General features: G+C 44.5%; 1 protein-coding gene across 2 annotated transcripts in view; it reads right to left on the reverse strand.

The window, feature by feature from the left end:
- Positions 1–19,257, reverse strand: part of TMX4 (thioredoxin related transmembrane protein 4) — a 754,579-nt gene that overhangs the window by 601,995 nt on the left and 133,327 nt on the right. For both annotated transcript variants that reach the window (XM_069608283.1, XM_069608282.1), the window contains exon 2: positions 490–605. In XM_069608283.1, the coding sequence (XP_069464384.1) occupies positions 490–605 (116 nt within the window). The remainder of the gene's footprint in view (positions 1–489; positions 606–19,257) is intronic.

A 19,257-nucleotide genomic window follows, 5' to 3' on the forward strand; every position in this document is an offset into this window, starting at 1 on the left:
TAAAGGACTTAATTTTGAAAACTCATCAAAACGAAACTTGCAATTAAGTAAAACTGATGTTGCAGTTAAAATATAAAAACTGTCCTTTAAACCCCTCCTGATGAACCAGCATTAACACTGCTGGAGAAACACATGTAGAGGACTATTCATTACAAAATATTTTTTCGATTACTCTTTTTATTGCCAACATACCTTAATAAAGGAATTTTCAACAAAAATAAATGATTCAATGAATATATCTTTCTTGTCCAACTACAAGTGTTGCTTTTTTCTTCTAAAATCTATTTTCAACTAGTATTGGGCAGATACAATATTTGGAGCAGCAGGTCAACGACAACTAATTATCAAAACTAATACGAAGTTCGCCAGTGGTTTGTATTTTGTCTGCAAATGCACCAGTAGTTCATGGTTTACGTTCAAAGACTGAGAAAACATGCTGTTCGCTGAGTTTTTTTTTTTTTTAGAAATGAAAATGAAACAGAACACTACCTGGTTCTTGAGTGACATCCACCTTTCCAACCGTAACATCCAGCGCCATACTGCTCTCTGCAAATTTCTCCCACTCAGCTTGAATCTGCTGGCATGCCGAACACCAGGGAGCAAAGCTGTGAGCAGAAGAGATATTTGCTGTGACTCTCCCAAAATTAACTTTTCAGAGGTTTTTCAAAGTACATTTATTAGACAAAACTGAAATATGTGATGACTTAATATGTTAGTCCTATTAAATTAAGTTAACCAATATCGTGTATTGCATTGTTTGATATGAATGAAGTTAACCAATCTAACTACTTTTGTTCTTGACACAGAATTCGAAATTTTAGTGAAGTAGTACTGATTATGAGTTTGGCAGTTTTTCAGGCTGGATTACAGCAGTTAGTAATTAACAATGCCAAATACGATATCCTGAGGGGCTCCGTCTCTACTGGATAATGTATACAAAAGAACCAAATAACCACATGTGGTATTTCAGCAAATCTGCATGCAGTAATTTCAGCATTTATTTTTTTAACCATTTCCACCATTGTTTTAACGATGGAAATGTATTAGGTTCAGTAGTGGGTCGTTCTGATTCTGTTCAGTCTTGTCATTACTTACTCTTCTCTGCATTACATTGTAAAGTTTGTGATAGGGTGGGAATCAGCAAGGCCCGCTACCTCGCCCCGTTTTTTAGCCCCCTTGCAGAATTAAGTTTCCCTGCAGTGCAGGAAGGTCCTTGTGCTGCCTTTGCAGAAGAAACAAGGCTTATCTCCAAGTATTGGAAGTGGGCACGATGTAACAAGCAGAGGCGATTTCATGAGGTATTCCCCCTCAAAATAAGGCTGTAGTTACCACCTTACACTGTTCACACAATCAACCTTCACACACAACAGAAAACTTCCTACACACATAGCACATTTACAGAGTGATGCCACCGCTCATGTCTTTATATTCCAAGGGAATAATGCATTATGTAAATACCTACAACCTAATAAACTACAAGGTGGTAAAAACAGATGGTAATTGAATAACTACCTGTTTTTACTGCTGTTACCAATGGACCCATAATTAAGATCATAGTTTGATAAAAGCATGTTACAAAGTGAGTACCTTGGATTTTAAACTATTTACAATTTATACAAAAAAAGGAAAATTCAAGTTGCTGATACATGATTTTTAATGTAATGTAAAGTGGTCTTGAATAGTGCACCTGTAAAACCTTTGCATACTTGCTGTGTGTGGTCCTGTTAGAAAAGAGGTTGGGTGTTTTTAGAGAGACAGAAGGGGAAGCAGATGAGAATCCTATGGCGTTGATGCTTGTGGGATAAAAGTACCCAAGTCATGAGTGTTGGTGTGATTCTGCATGGTCATTGGCAGAGACACTTGGAGGTGTGTGTATCTTAAAGAGCTGGAAGCCTAAGGTCAATCAATAGATGATAGCACTGTGAGGACCTGGCTAGCTGCTGGACTAAAGAAATAAGCAGTGACAATGTTCCATATCCTGGTGTGTGTGAAGACTGATTGTGTGTGCAAGATTGAGAGAGATTACAATGTATGTTGGTTAGTGGGGACAGAAGGGAATTGCCTAGTAGTGAGCCATATTTTATTCAGGATTATTTTGCCTGTCTCATTGAATAATATAGCTTTCTTTCTGACAAAGCACTCCATCCATTCCAAGCTATAGTCTATACATCCTAACCTAAGGAACTATATTACCTTTTGCCTATAGAACTGGATAAATACTCTCACCCCCAAAAAGCAACACTGGAACCTGATGACCTCAGCAACCATCAGTCCATTGCACACCTTCCTTTCATTGGCAAGATCCTTGAAAGAGCGGTAGTCACTCAACTTCTTCCTGACATTAGACGCAGATGCAGCAGGGTGCCCGCCACCATCCAAGTGGTAGCCGATGTTCTTCACATCATCGATGATGGGCTCTGCTGCCTCCTAGTACAAATGGAGCTCTCCGAAGACTTTGACACACTAGATCGTCAGGCCCTCATTCATATACTACACAACGACATGGGAATCAGTAAGACTGTTCTACAGGGTTTCACCTCATACCTAGATGGATACCTCTACATCACCCACTACCTGTTACCTCTGGTGCCCCACAGGAAGTATCCTCTCACCCTTGACATTCAACCTCTACATGGAGCCCATCAGATCTCTCCTTACCAGCCACGAGATCCATATTCACCAATATGCAAATAATACACAACTGTACCTCAAAATTACTTCCACCAAAGGTATCGGCCAGCTTTTGGCCTGCCTTATTATGATCCAATCTTGAATATCGAGCACATGCCTCAAACTCCTTCCCTAAAATATATAATTCCTTCTCTACTCCAATAAGACAGCCGAGACCCATATTCACACCTGGTATTTGTCATCAATTTAGAAGGCTTCACCAGGCTATGGATTCCATTTACCATGTCCATAGGATTCCACTTTGACAGCCATCTCTCCTTTAAAACACACATAGCAAAGAAAACCAAGAAGGTTTGATATCAACTCTCTCTTTTGTGAAAAATCAATAACTTTCTTCCACACATTAACTGCTTGCATGCATTCTCATCTGGACGGTGAAAATGTCCTACTCATTGGCCTACCGACCTTTGCCCTCTCAACAATGAAAAGCATCCTCCATGTTGAAGCCCACCTCATCAAAAGCCTTCACAAATGTGACCACTTTATGCCCACACATAACTTCACTGGTGGCCCCTAGAAGCATGCATCACCTTCAAGACCAGATACACCATTTACAAAGCCATAACTTTGCATGCTCCCTTATACCTAGATGACAAATGCAACATCGTTGCTGCCCAATACTCAACAAGAACGAGGACCTATCTGGCCTAGAGCTCGAAAAAAGCAAAAAGAATAACAAAACAGGAAACATGCAGAAACTGATATATGGAAGAGCAAAAGGTGCATTTGAGCCCTGCCCCCACCCTGTGAGGGGTCCCCACGTGCCTGATGAAGATAAAACATAAATAATAAATGCTATGATATTGTTCCGTGCACTGCTGAAATTCTGAGCCTTCTTTGTGGTTGCTGCTTTCAATTAAGGTCTGATCTGATCAATTAATGATTCACTGTTTTGTCTTTTCACCCTAGTACATACGGTGGGCATAGTCACTTGAAATGCATATTCATATGTTTGAGTGCCACTATGCAAACTCAGCCTTTCCTCTCTCAGAAGTGGATAAACATATATAGTACATAGGGTGTGCACATTCACTGTAGCATATTTTGAGCTTGTGCAATATCCAAAGTTGTAGTAATGCATAGTAATATGTTTGAGTCCCACTATGTAAACTCGGTTTTTCCTCTCTCAGAGGTGGATAAAATCTTTGGTAGTAGTACCAAACGGTTACAACACAATGTACCTGTTATAACACTTACAGCATAGAGTAGGTCTAGAGCGTGGTCCCTTCAAAAAAGAAAAACAAGTGGACAAATCATCTTTTCTCACTGCATAATACTGTACTGTAATCTGTGAAAAGGTTAGCCTTCTCACAGTCTACTGGCATTTACTAGCCCATTACCTGCTCCTTCTTTTTATATAGGCCTGGAAAGCGGAAGGGGACTTAGACAGGAGTGAGACAGACAAATAATACACAACTCTGGTGAGCTTGATTTCAGGTCTGCTTGTTTGACACAAGAATCAGTTTGCTTATTTTACACGATTCCAAATGTTCTAATTTACATCATAAAAACATTCTGCAACTGTTTCAAACAATATCTGTAGTCAGGTTACCTTATCACAGTTTATTTTTTGGTGTGAACCCGAAGGTCTTTTAAGACGAGGTAACAGTATCTGAGATGGATGGGGATGCAGATCTTACTCGTACATCAATAATCAGACCGACTCAGGAAGTTTGACAATAACAGAACTGTTTTAATTACACTTTTTAAAACAGGGAGTACAAGGGACATCAACGGATGCCGCAAAGCATTCTCTCTCAAGAGTTCTATGTGACCCTCTATAATTGGTTGGCACACTTGTACCCTTCTGGAATATTCCACTTGCAAGCAGCACGCAAGCTGGTATCCCAGGTGCTAGGGGGTTGGCCTGCTCATGCCTCCCCACCAAATTAGCCCAACATCCATCATCACTCCTGCTGTCTGCCAGTCTATTAGTCTTTGAACTCGGCCTTGCAAAGGCTCACTGTGCCTGAGAATAAAAGGGAGTGAAGGCATGGCCTTATCTTCTGGCCTTGGTGTAGCTCACCCCAAAGTCTATTTTCATCTGACCATGTGACTGGGGACCACATTTTGAGCGCCTTTGTTATATTTAATACTATTAAATGAAGAAAACCTGACACTTCTATTGTTGTTCCATTACACCTCAAACAGGAGCTCGGCTCGCTTCTCACGTTCATTGAATCTTCTCGAGTAGATAACCAGGCTCTTGGCAGCCCTGACTCTTGACACTGGGCCAGGCAAGCCTTCTCAAATCTTCCTTCGCCATCAGCGGTTCTAGTCTGCTGCGCCACATTTTCAGCCCTTTCATTCACGGGGCCCAAGTTTGATAGAATGCGTCATGGAACATCCATATTTTACACAAATATATATATATATATTTTGGCGGCACCGCTTACAGTCTATTCACTACATATAGTCAACATTATGATTACTTTGTCTACTTGTGTTACTGCATCTGTGCATTTGTGAAATGGCTATGCATTTTCTTCAGTGCCTCTCCGCACGTGCAATCTTCATTTATCTCCCAAAATGTTGCTTAATTCGCTATTTCGCCATCAGATTTTATAAGGTATATATACTTTCTTCATTAGCATCTCTTCTGGGTGTGTCAGATCTGCTTCATGTGACAACACCAGTCTCCTCTTTCACTCATCTTATCACTTCTTCCGGAACTTCCTTCAGGGATACATCATATAAGGTTATCACAATGGATACCTTGTTTCAAGGACTCTTCGCGGTATAGGTACCATAACTGGCTTTGCGTATGTCGCAATTTCTGGCTGCCAACATATAGGCAGAATGGGTGGCGGGACTTCCGGTAGAGGTACTTGGCTCCACCTCTACAGGTGTTTGCAAAGTTTTCAAATATATGCTAAAAACCCGAATGAGATTTCTGAGGCTCACATCAGTTAGTATTCTGGTACTTGTATAGCTACCATGATAATGGAGAAACTAAGCTATAATAGAAGCATTCTCCTTTTGGTTATTTTGTGATTTGTATACTTTCCAAATCAATTCTACAAAATGGGGTATTATTTTAGTTCATGAAACTTAAACATTCACAAATAATTGCAATATGCTCTATGATACAAACTGTAAAACAACAGTGGTGTAGAAGGTTTTCTGTCTAGAAGAACAGAACATAACCTACTTGATTTTAAAGACAATCTTTGCTACATCAAAGGTGATGGATAACACATTAAATCTGGTGTGTATATATCTGTATAAAGGTAGACAACTTGGGAAAGAGTATATTTGGAAGGCTCCAATCCTAAGAGATCCAGGGCTACCAGATGATCATCACTGTCACATCCATGACAGGGTTGGTAAATCGGTTATAAGTGAAAAAGTACAAGGCCTCTTATCAGAGTTACATACTAGGCCTTTAAGACTTGCGTGGGTGGATGTGGGTAGTGCTGTCACGTCCTCTTAATCTGACAGGAAGTAGGCCTCTGTGTCAAAGCACAGTTTTTTGCAGCAGATGTTTCTGCCACTTTTTAACTTTTGCATTTGCTCTCACAGACAACAATGAAATGAAAACTCTCCTCTTTGTTTTTGTGGTTGATTGTTCTTTTACTGCTATTGGTCAAAGATCTGATATTCCTTTGTGAACTGAACACAAGCTGAAAACACATATAAAATACGTCCTTTAAATGCACTAATGTATCTGTTGTAGATAATCAGAAGACTCGGGAACAGTGCTCGTCATCAACATTTTTTAATATTAGCCCACATGTCTGGCACACTTTGCCCCAATTTGTCTCAGTGAGTGGCCTGTGGTAAATTAATGTATGTATGCCCCACTGATGATAGGTCTGTAAAGAAACTAACAGCACCTCTCCACTCCCAGCACAGATTGGCATTACATGGAAACCACACTGCCTTACAGCAAGGTCACTTCCAAGTGCATGGTAACATATTATGAGGAATAAACAAAACAAAATTTCAGGGTGAGAGGTCACACCAATCCAGTAGTCTAACAAATATGAAAGTCAATGACAGCATGTGTTTCGACTTAATATATTTAATTGGCATATAAATGACAAAATATGGGGATAGAGTACCCAGGAGTATTGGGAAGACAATACAGGTAAGTATAACACAGTGGAAATGAACTGGGTTTAAATGGATAACAAAACAATTCTGCTGATATTGGACAACATATTAGGTTATGCAGGTACAATGTGAACAAAAACCCAAATTCAATGAACATATAACAAACAACAAAGCAGTGCATGGATTGTGCACTGAACATGTGGTGTAATCGTCGACACTAAGGTGTTTTGGCCCAGAAGTGAGCTGTAGAATGCAGCTTTGTGTGCAGGCCTTCATTAGGACGTATGATGGAGTGAATCAGAGTCCCGGGGTCTCTATCGAAGACTTATCCAGTACTGGGGTAAGTAAAGACATCCATCTTGGTGTGGATGACAAGCTGGCATATGACTAGCCAGTGTGGAAACAGGTAAATACCTCAAGTGGTAAAGACTGTCATCAGAGTATGATGAGGGTAGAGTCACCCACTTCTTAATGTGGCTGCAGCTTGTACAGACGGTCCATGAATGGCGAAATCTGTGTGTGAAATGACAGACTGCGCATGCATTTGGGAGCCGGGTATACTACAACCATGGATCTGAGTTCCGAGTTTCAGATGACTCTTGGCAACCAAAGTCGCTTTTGTTTACCTGGCTCTCCATTATCGCTGTCTTTTTTTGCTTTGCTCTCCTCTCTAGAAAAGAGTGTAAAGAGTGAAGAACTAAAACTAAACCTAAAACAGAGATAGAGAATATTAACTTGCAGCATATGTAGCTTGCATTATTATTCATTATCACGTATACTATTTTATTTCTGTTGCTTACCAGCTGATAAATAGTACAGAAAAATACACAGACAACATGGGTCAAAGCTAATGGTTGGGGCAGCGATTATACTTATTTTCTTATTTTATTTTGTTGCTTTTGTCAAGCCATTGACCAATAGACGAAAGCCTATATAGACAACAGTATTACAAGTGTATGGATTATTCAGGTAGCAATTAGCCTAATTGCTTAGTTGACAAGGGTATTTGCCAGAGCCTGTGCAATGGCAATGCACAGGGTTACATAACCATACAGTGATCCATTCCCTTCACACCCAATGACATGTCTGTGCCACTCTGCAAAAAGTCACACTTTTTTAAATGTGTGTTTCAGTTTGGGTCACCTATTACCTTTCTTTTGTTTTTAGTTGGAGCTTTTGTGGGGTGAGGGTACTCCACTGATACAGAGTTGTTAACCTGCAAAGTATCCAATGCCATCTTCGGCCCCTTGCACTTTTTCACCTGGGTTATTTCAGGATGAAAATGATCAATATGCTCTTATTAAAGTGCCAATATTGATGACAGTACTCAATATGGTGCACTATAAAATGTCTGTTTTTTCTGAACCTGCTGCTCCCATCCTGTTCCCACCGTATCCCATGTAAAGGACACAATTTTGAAGATAACCATGAAGTGCTTTGCCAGGCATAGAAACTTGGGAGCTTTTTGATCTGCTGCACCTGTGTTCCTGGCCACTTTTCATGTACTGGAAAATGCCTGAAGTTGTTGCAATAGAGTTGAGTGCCAAACTGAAGGAACGTTTGGTCTTGAGTATTTCATTGCAGAAATCCAGTAAAATCTCAGGAACTTCCTCACCATTCTGCCTTTTGCCACTACACGTATTAAGCACACTCATAGAAGATAATTAAGCATGTGGATGATTATTAGTGTATGCTGTGCAGGTGGGAGTGTGCATACATGCCAACGCCTGCCCCGCCCCTCCCCCAGTTTAGGAGTGGAGACTGTTTTCTTTGGACAAAAATGTAGTTTTTCATAGATCTTTAGCTTCTCCCTCTTTTTCTTTTTTAAAACATCACTCATCCCAATGTGGGCCAATTGGCACATTCAGTTCTTGTTCTCCCAGCTTCCTTCAAAACAATTCTCCCTACTTGCTGATATAAAATGTTGGCATGAATGTTGAGGCTGATTTCTATTTGGCGAGTACAATGTGTTGTGTGTTTTTGCATGACATTGTACACCTAATTTCCCTTTACCTTCCGTTGCCGGACCTTTAGGTGCCCTTGTGAGATCATTGACGCCATGATTAAGGAAGATGACCAGCAAATCATAAAAAAGCTAAAATCTCTGCTGCCCCCTTTATGGGATTCAATTTACGGTTGGAAACAGAGGACTGTGACCTGGGTCAGACTTTATAGTTTCCCTCGGTTGAGCGAGTGTGTGTACTGTGTTTATGTCATGTGTTTCTACAATACAGTAAAGGAGGCCTCTCGTTTGACTCTCAATTTGGTGGTGGTTTGCAGATGGCATCAATGGGATCAAGCACCAATACATTGTAACCTTATTGGGTATGAAAACAAGATCATTCCTTACATGTTATGTTCATGTGCAGGGCTTCTATGGAGTAAAAGAATGGTGTGTTTTGGTGAAGTAGTAGGTTCCTGTTGCACTGAGGTGGTGTAATGGGGGCTATAACCTGAAAGGTGTGTGTATGGATGTTTGTGGCATGCACGCAAAGAAATGACTTGTTTCTTTTACTCTGTAGGTATTACATATGGTCTGTGACATGAATATGGAGAAGTGAGTTTTGGACATAAAACCAAGACCTGAAAAAGGACTTGAAAACATCATATTCTTGGAAATGTTTTGCACTTAGGGGTTACAGAGAAGAGTGTTTTGGAAAAGAGGTCACCTGCTTAGTTAACCATATAAGAAGCACCTGGTAAATGTCCATGTTTGTTGGGAATGTCCAAAAAAATGGCTCAGACACCACTGTCATATTTTAGGGATAACAGACACAGCCTTGTTTAAAAAACACATTGGGCCTCTTTACGAGTGTGCCGGTCCGGTAACAACGTTCCCGGTAAGTGTACCGGCACCATTGTTACCGGACCGGCACACTCCGAGTACTGTGAGTGGCTGCCGTCCCGCCCGCCAGGTCAGACCTGGCAGGCTGGACGGCAGCCGCTCACAGGCTTTGACGGAAGCACCAGCAACGTTGCACACAGTTCCGGTGCTTCCGTCCTCCCCATTCTCATTTAGTCCTATGGGACTCGAATGGGATAGGGGAGTTACAATTTCCGGTGCGTGGCTTGACGGATCGCTGGGGCTGTAATGCCCCGGTCACACCCTAAAGCAAGGCGGCGGAAAAAAAACGCAACTCCGGCGGCAGCCTGCCGTTTTTACTGGCATGGCTACCACCAGAGTTGTAATGAGGCCCATTGTCTGTGCTGCCATGTCAAGGTTTTTATCCCCAAATCACTGTAGAAATTTGAATATTACAGGAGAATGATCCACAGAATTCCACAGCTGAAGTATGCATCGGCAGCCAGGGTCTTCATTGGCTCCATAGTCCTCCTGAGTCTCCATAGCGATATCTGATAGGGTGGTGTCGACACACTATGAGAAATCAACTTCAAGGGCACCAGTGGTCCACGGATGAATATCGGTTTATAAACCATCAATCAGTCCCACATCTCTAGTACACAAGAAGGGATACGAACAGATTGGAAACACAAACAAATTATAAACATCCTTGTCCACATTTCTTTTGGGTAATGTGGACTGAACGGCAGGCTTATCTCCGCAAAGGTTGTGGATCGCTGGTTAGTTGCAACACAGCAAAAATACAATTATTACCCAATGATAAAAGGAACTGTCCAGTCAAGTTTGTATAAAAATATCTATTTTATTATTATCACAACAGACCGTTCTAGCACACTACAAAATACAACCCACCCTGTAAAGGAATGCAGAGGACAGGCAGTTTCCAAGAAGGAAAAGGGATGCACTCTGGATACTGATAGGAGGGTGGTTGGTAAAGTAATTAATCACAATAGTTCCAGGATACTTGGTTTCAACACAATGGGAGCAATGGGTAATAAAATGTCACTAGGGGCATTCAGAGAAGGACCAGAGGACAGAACCACAATGTACCGTGTTCTTGTAGAAATTCTTGGTGCTCAACAGTGTCAAGTCGGTTTCAGGGCACTTGCAGCTTCTGCAACAGAGCTCAAGACGGGAGACAGCTGCAGGTATCAGGCAGCAGGCAGCTCAGCAAGCAAGGCTGGATGGAAGGCTGCAGGCTGGCCTACATGGTGGCTTGGGGTCAGGAATTGGTGTCTCAGTGCTAGTCGGCGGGTCTGAAGCACTGGTCAAGGCATCTAGGAAGGCGTGAGTCGCCGGCACAACGACAGTCAGTGGTGCAGTCGGTTGCAGCTGGAGGGGATCGGCTGGCTCAAGAATGTACTTCAAGGAGGACCCTGGTACATGCTTGTCGATGATCTGCTCCTAGGTGCTTCACTGGGCGATTGTCGTCCTTTGAGGCGGACGGCCCAAAGCTGAGGAGACTTTTGCAGGCAACTGCCTTGTCCTTAGTTTGGTTCAAAAACTCTCTAGCATGTCCCAACTAGGATGCTTGCTGCAGAGCCTAGAAGGGCATGCTGTGTGCTGGCTGGGTACCGGTTCTGGAGCTGCTGGAGTGTCTTCTGGATTCAGTATCTACCTCTGTTCCCTGGGATATGTTTAGGGGAGGGATCTTGCTTCCCTCTTGGATGTCCTGGCCTTCCTTCACTAGCAAAAGATGTAAGGCAGACTGTACCTTCACCCAAGGTCCAATGCTGAGTTCTTCTTGATACTCCTTGCAACATCTTCAGATGATCTGACTAAAAGAGGGGCTTAGCCCTCTTTTAAAGCCAAATTGGCCACAGTGAATATTGTAGGCTAAAACTACCATAATGAACCAATCCTGTGGCCCCAACAACAATATCCTGTATGCATGAGGCCATAACCAGAGTGCTCTGCAACAGAAAAGGTAAAGGGGTGAACACATGTAATACTAAATCCCACCCATCTTCCTGTATGTTGTGGATCAACGTATCTCTCTAGTTAATTGTGCTCTCTGTAGTTCTTGGTTAAAGCGGCAGGTCTCCCTTGAAGCTGAGGCTATACCAGACTTCTGACTTCTGCAAACCACATTCTCGTACCTTCTGAATGGTGTCCCCCTTGAGGGATGACTAATGTAAACAGCTGCCCCAGACATGGCAGTTCACTGCCCTTGCTACTGAGAGGTGTGAGCTGGCTTAATGTTGACACAGGTGCATATCAAAGGTTTTTGAGGTTTCTTGTCTCCTTTGTTAACCTCTGCAGTCAGGTCCCGTGTGGGCCTATTTGAAGTATACTTTGTTAGTATGTTAATTATGTTACTTTCTGCCACCATCTGCAGAAGGTAAATAAAGGGACAGGATGGACCCATGGAGCCTTTGATAGTTAATTAGGCTGGCCATGGCAGGAGGAATGTTTTGGCCCTCCCCCTTCTGAGATGCACCATGTAGTGCACCTGTCAGATCCCAACTTAATATGACAGGGAGAACTGCTCCTATAGGCTTTGTGCACCCAGAGTACACAGTTCCATGTGTATGTCGTGTGACTTCTTTAGCAAAAAGCGCCTAGATGCCTCTGGGTTATGTGCGCTATATAAATGACAAAATAAATAAAAATAAATAAATAACACAACAGTGTACTAGATCCCCATGGTTCATCACTCCCAAATCCTGACACAAAGCAGGGATGACCGTTGCACTAGTGAAATAGGTTCAGAAGGACCCTCATGTCACATTCTTAGTGCAGAGTAATGAGCACAACTTTTCTAGTGTAGTAGAGCACAACTAAACATCATGTCTGGGTTCTGCTAGAGTTGAGTCACTGATACACTGTTAGTGTAGTATAGTTATATAGACCATCATGTCCGACTCGTGATTAAGTGCAAGGGCCATCATTATACTAATTTGGTAGAGCCCCTAAGAACATTCATGTCCAACTATAGATGCAGTGCAGAGATCACCATTACCCTAGTGTACAATCATATTTAAAATCCCACCATAGTGCACGGAATAACACTGTACTAGTACAGTAGAGTCATACTAGTGTAGTAGAGTCATAGCAGTGTGTAGAGTCCTGATACACTGAGTTGGATATGATGGTTTTTATGGATTCATCACTGTACTAGTGTTGTCAAGATATATATATGAAAACAATATCATTCTCCTTTCCGCGGCACTCCGCCTAAACAAAACGGGTGCCAATATGGGCGTGGTGTGAGAGTAACAACCACAGTTAATACTGAAAATAAATGTCCTCCTCAAATGCTGCTAATGTGTCATTCCAGGCATTTGAGGCAAAACAAAAAAACTCCCCAGGCACTCGATCTCATTGTGCAAAAATGGCAATTTATTTGTGTAATATGCAAACTGTAAAACGAATATGCTCTGTGTACAGTTTGCATGAAAGATGTGCATTCATTCTGTGCATGAGCCACAGAACATGTCAACCAATAATATATCAAAATTAACCTTAGATAGAACTGGGCTGGAATGGCAACCTATCTGAAACGAACATTGTCCGGAAAATTTAACAATCCTGTGAGGAATCATGGCAGTTAACTCCCTCTACTGGTATTCAGGGCAAGCCAGTTATCCTGCATTCAAGTTTGTATTAAAGAGATAATACCGAGTACGAAATTATAGCCTGAAGACATATGCCATTAATGTTAAAGAGCAATTGTGTATTGTCTGCCTAACAGTGATACGTAATTTACAAATCAGATAACAGATCGTGAACATGTTGTATAATAACAGAAACAGCACAGTGCCTGTATTTCATCTCTGACAAATCAATCTAAATTCCAGTTTTTTACAATAGGGCCAAAAGGAGAGGAAGGACTCAAACAAATATAAAGCAGAACCTGACAGACTCACCAGAGCACAATCTTTGAAGCAGAACTCCATGAGAGCGGGTGTCAAAGGCAGATGACGAATGCAGCATCATCAAGAGATTGAGCTAATGGGCCCTCATTCCGAGGTTAATGGTATTTATGGTGCAATTGGCACCATGCCTGCAACCAATAACGGGTCCGGCACCGGTATAGTTCAATGGTGATTTACCGGTGTAGTCCATTCTTTGCGCGACCGGTAAGTCCCCATTGAAGATGCCATACCCCATTCCCATTTGAGCCCTCATAGGGCTCAATGGGAATGGGGAGGGTGCTAATTACGGGCTCGCTACCAGCCGTTAATGGTGGTACCCGCTAAAGGACCTTGTAGTAGGGCAGTAAGGGATTACCGTTACCAGTCTCCTTACCGGTGCCCGATATCCCTTATCACCGACCTTGGAATGAGGGCCAAGGTCTTTTAATTTCCAAATGAAAAGTTTGAAACATTCAACAGTGCTATTTCTGGGGGCGTGGCCTGCGAGGGCAGCGATGTGGACGCGAGTCCCTGAAGCTCCAGAGGCCACCAAAATATCCTGTGGAAATATCCTTCAAACTGAAGTGGATCAGCAAGAAACTGACTGTATCGGGAGGCGAGGTGATCGGCAGCCACCAGACCGACTCTCAGCTGCACCAGTGGGCTCCCGTGCGAGGAAGAAGCCGCGACGCCAGACCTGCGAGAAAGACACACTCAAAATGGCGGCGGCCCGTGGCACTGATCTGCTACATGGGTGAAACAACACCAGCAGTGAACTGAGGAACGAACACTGCGGGACCTGCCGTCCCTTTCCCTGGGCTGCTGTGACAGAGGGCTGCCCTGTGCCTGGTGGAGGTCGAGATGCGTATGATATGCGCAGCGGTGGCAATAGATGGAGCCGCACCCGCACAGCGCCTGTATCCACGCGGTCTGTCGACCCTGACCGGGCTGCCACGACGCCTGTGGGACCAAAGGCAATAACAGGAGATGGGACCCTCTTTGGGGACAGCCAGAGATACCGCGGCCCCGGCCAGCCCAGCCGTAATAACGCTGGTGATCAGACGAAGCGGCAGGGGCTCTGCCCTACTCCATACCTCCCCCAAGAAAACAGATCATACTGATCTGCTGAGAAATTGGGGAGAGAAGCACCGAACGGTTCCTCCTCTGGAGGGACCGCAACTCGGGGTGCGCAACGTGGCGGACAGCAGGCCCTTGGCGGGAACGGCATAGCATGAGAGAGTAGCCCGAAAGGACTGTTGTATGGGACTGTGAGGACACCCAACATCGGAGACCCAGCAGTGGAGCCCCAGAGCAGAGATTACACCCATCTGCAAGAGCGCGTCAGCCTGTGTCGACACGCTCATCCCATCCTTTGATTGCTGGTGCATGACGCACCCGGACAGGCCCAGGATGAGCCAAGCAGAAATAGGGCAGATACGCCAAGCTATACAGAACCACAATGGGGAATAGACAGCGTATGAGCCGGTGAGTCCCGAAATCGCCCCCTGGGTCCTCCAAAGGGTCATATACCAGCCACAATTGCGAATAGTTGGGAATATGGGGCCCTGATAGTGGGAGTGGCTAGGTCCCCTGCAGGGAGGTCTGGGCCCAGGGCGGTATCACGGGACACCGGACCAAGGCAAAACAGAAACTCCTGAAGAAACACCATATAGGTGGAATCCGCACTGGTGAGGTACGGTGGAGCCAGATAGACATAACCACGCAATAGGCCATACTAGGACAGAAAGGAGCAAACCATAGTTGACACCGGGCCATAGCTGACACTGGGCCACAACTATTAAATATTTGCGCAGCGGACCAAGTTGCCTGTGCTGCCACCTGCATACCCAGAATTACAACTTCTACGACAGCCTCATGCCAAATTAATGGGAACAGTCCCCCTACCCATGGGAGCAGAGTCATAGCGTCTTGACAGAGTTAAAAAGGCCCAGGAAGGCCGCACACGGAAGGCTACACCCCCACGGGGAGTGTGCCATGCAGACCTATTTATACCAGTGCTATTGACGGTGAGGAGGTGCCCGGGGTGAACAGGTGGACGGCCCCACTAGTGCCTAAACAGAGGGCACTACTGAGTTCAACGTCTTGGTACGGAGGAAGGGAAGAAACCCTTGATAGCACTTACTTAAAGAACCACAAGCCTACTGCAGTGATTAGAAAGTGGGAGCCCTACGCACTGACGACTACCTAATCCCAGAATACTCTCCAGCGTCACAGTCTTTGAACAGCACATTGAATCATATGCTTACAAAACTACCTGTCACATCTGAGCCCATCATGGGCAAAGACGAACCCAAAAAAGCAACGAACCAGACCAATTTACAACATCTGCCAGTAGTACCTCAACAGACCAGCTCACACCTGACACCATGGCTGAGGTGTACAACATCATATCCTTGAAGGATATCATGGCAGCAATCGTAGACTCACGAGCCTCCATGAAACAAAAAATGGACGGTATCAGTATGATGTCTCACTCCTCTGTCATGACCTCCAGAAATGTACATCCCGGACAGGAGAGGCCGAGCAACGCACATCGGGCATGGAAGACGGACTCGACAACACGCAACAACAACTCACCAGGGTCCTGACATGCCTGAAGACAAAGGAAGAGAGGGTTGACGATGCAGAGGGTAGATCGAGAAGGAACAAAACTGAGGGACCCAGCATGGAACTGTTCCTTGAACAATGGCTTATGGTTATTTTTGAACCCCAAACGTTTTCAACATTCTTCTCGATTGAACGGGCCAACCGCATACCAGCTGGACAACCAGTGCCCGGCGCGCAGCCTCACAAAGTGATAGTGAAACTTTTAAATTACAGAGATCGTGATGCACTATTACAAATGGTCCCCGCCAAGGATACAAAAACCTTCAATGGCTCCAAAATAGCCTTCTTTCCGGACTACACCCGGGAAGTTCAGAGGACAATCGTTCGATCCATTGAAAAGGAAACTGCAAACACTGAATGTGAAGTATGGCCTCTTGTACCCCGCCCATCTTAAAATATACCATAAAGGGACTTCTGTACATTTCACTGACCCTAAAGAAGCATGGAAATGGGCAGAACAAAACATAGATGGAGACTGGAGACCAACATGAACTGAAACCCTTGGGCCCTCCCAGAACAGAACTCTCCGGCGCGACAACCACAGGCACAGGAACATGGGCCACCAGGTCAGAGAGGAGTAAACTAGCTCTTGGAGCAGCGATATCCAAGCTCACACACATGAGGACCCCCAGCAAGTGTGGATATCCCGACACATGCTAGAAAATGATGCTGATCATGCCCAGATGTCGGGCACGGCGGCCAAAGAAGGGGCTCTCCCTCTTCTTTTTTCTCTTCCCGCCCACCACCTCCCAAGGGTGGCGCTCCGCTGCTACGAGTGCGCAGAGTACCCTTGGAGTGATACTCGAGTGGTGTGAGTGTTATGAGGACCGGGGCTGTTTATACTTCTAAGTTTATGCTGACATCATAGTTTTTTGATTGCCAGCAGTGTTTGGGCGACAGATACTTTATGTTGGGGTGGAGTATGGGGAGGGAGAGGGACGAGTCGTTCTATTTTCAATTTTATTTCAGAGTCACAATAGGTTCACGTGGCAAACCCAGTGCATTCACCCATCGCATGTAACCCACACACTAGTTCTTGACAGACCTGTAAGCCTGGTACAAGCAACTACACATGGCACTTACACAAACTCAGCCAGCACCCGATAACCGCTGTAAATCCCTAAAACGACTTACCTGGAATGTGAATGGATTGGGCTCTGAAATCAAGCAATGGCTGGTTACTCAATTTCTGAATAGGCACTCCTCTGACATGGCCTTCATCACCGAAACACACATAGCCGGGTCGACCTGCACCCTCTTTCGCAGAACAAATTATCATTCAGCATTCCATGCAGGATACACAATGGGGTTGCGGGGCGTCTCGGTTCTTGTCCACAAACTTCTCCCTTTTACACTGCTTACAGTGGTGCAAGATCCTAGAGGCTGCTTTGTGATGCTCCAGGGAACACTTTGGGGTGAGAAACTGACTATTGCTGCAACATATTCCCCACCGGGGCTTGGGGATGAGCTTCTAGACAAAATTACTGCCTTGATAGCGAAATACCAAGCTGATAGCTGGTTCTTAGGGGGGGGGGGGACTTCAACGATGTAATGAGTAATACATTAGATTGTACACATATCCGTAAACACAACCCGAACACCCCACAAAATTAACAACATTTACAGCAGCACTAGGCTTGTGAGATGTGTGGAGGGAACTTCACCCTACGGATAGAGGCTACTCATTCCACTCCGGGGACACGCCTCCATCTCCAGACTGGATTACTTTTTTCTTCCAGCTACAACTACACATAGGGTAATCGCTGCATAACTGCTCCGCCGAGGCATCTCGGACCACTCACCTTTTGTGATGGAGATGTGCACGAACAGGCCTGTTCCCCCAAGACATGGCACTTAAACAGTTACTATTTGGGCTTCCCTGAACGCATTGATCACGTCTCGGGAAATACTAATGAATACTTTGAAATCAACTCTACATCAGTTGATAGCCAGGTGGTGGTATGGGAAGCTTATAAGGCGGTGCTTAGGGGAAAAATAATCGCCTGGACGTCTAACAAAAAAAAGAGAACAATTACGGAAAATGTCAGAGGGTGTAAAGGAGGTAGAGGAATGGGAAGAGAAATACGTCCTTGATACTGCCCCAGCAACACACCAATCCCTACTAAGAGATAGAGAGTGTCTCTGCAACATTATGCCAGACAATGCCAAACAAGCACATAAAGAGTAGAGGGCCCGGATATATGAATACGGGTACAAGGCAAGCAAGATTCTTGCCCGGCTGGAGAGGAGAGATGAGCAACACCGAATTGTTAGAGAGATTGTAGACAAACGAAATGAACGGGTCCAAGCGGTTCGCGACATTGCAGCGGCATTTGCTAGCTTTTATGCCGGTCTTTATTGTGATCCAAAGTCTCCAGTGGGCCCCTCCTTTTTAGATGGCATTGATTTTCCGTGCCTGTCCGAGTAATAAAAGTCCCGGCTCAATCTAGATATCACTGAAACCGAAATAGCTGAAGCCATCGCCCAACTACAATCCGGGAAAACACCGGGTCCCAACGGATTCCCGATCAAAACATGGAAAAAGCTGGGGGGTGATAAAATGGCAGAACCCCTTCACAGAATGTTCCTTCAAGTCAAGGAGCAAGGTACTCTCCCACCAGATCTACGTAAAGCCACCATAGTGGTCATTCCTAAACCGGGCAAACCCCCCGACTCATGTGCTTCATACTGACCTATGTCACTGAGCAACAGAGAGGCTAAGATTCTCGCCAAGCTTCTAGCCAACAGACTGCAGGGGCTTATGTCCTCCTTAGTTCAACCAGAGCAATGTGGCTTCTGGCTACACAAATCAACATGAATGAACATACGGCAGCTTCACCTACTGATGGAACGAGCCCCCATTCTAGATACGCCACTAGCAGTACTGGCAATTGATTTCGAAAAGGAGTTTTATTCGGTGGTATGGGGAAGCCTTTGGGAAACAATGCGACGCATGGAGTTTGGCAAGATCTTTTTGAGTTGGGTGCAACTGCTATACGAGGGTCCTTATGCAGAGGTAAATGTGAACGGCTGGCCCTCTAGACCTTTCTCACTTGGCAGAGGAACACGACAGGGGTGTCCTCTGGCCCCCCTTTTATTCGCACTGGCAATCAAATCATTAGCCTTGTGGCTGCGACACGTCAATACATGGTCAGGGCAGCG

Source organism: Ambystoma mexicanum, chromosome 4q, assembly GCF_040938575.1.
Source record: "Ambystoma mexicanum isolate Mex_15411 chromosome 4q, UKY_AmexF1_1, whole genome shotgun sequence".
Taxonomy (NCBI): domain Eukaryota; kingdom Metazoa; phylum Chordata; class Amphibia; order Caudata; family Ambystomatidae; genus Ambystoma; species Ambystoma mexicanum.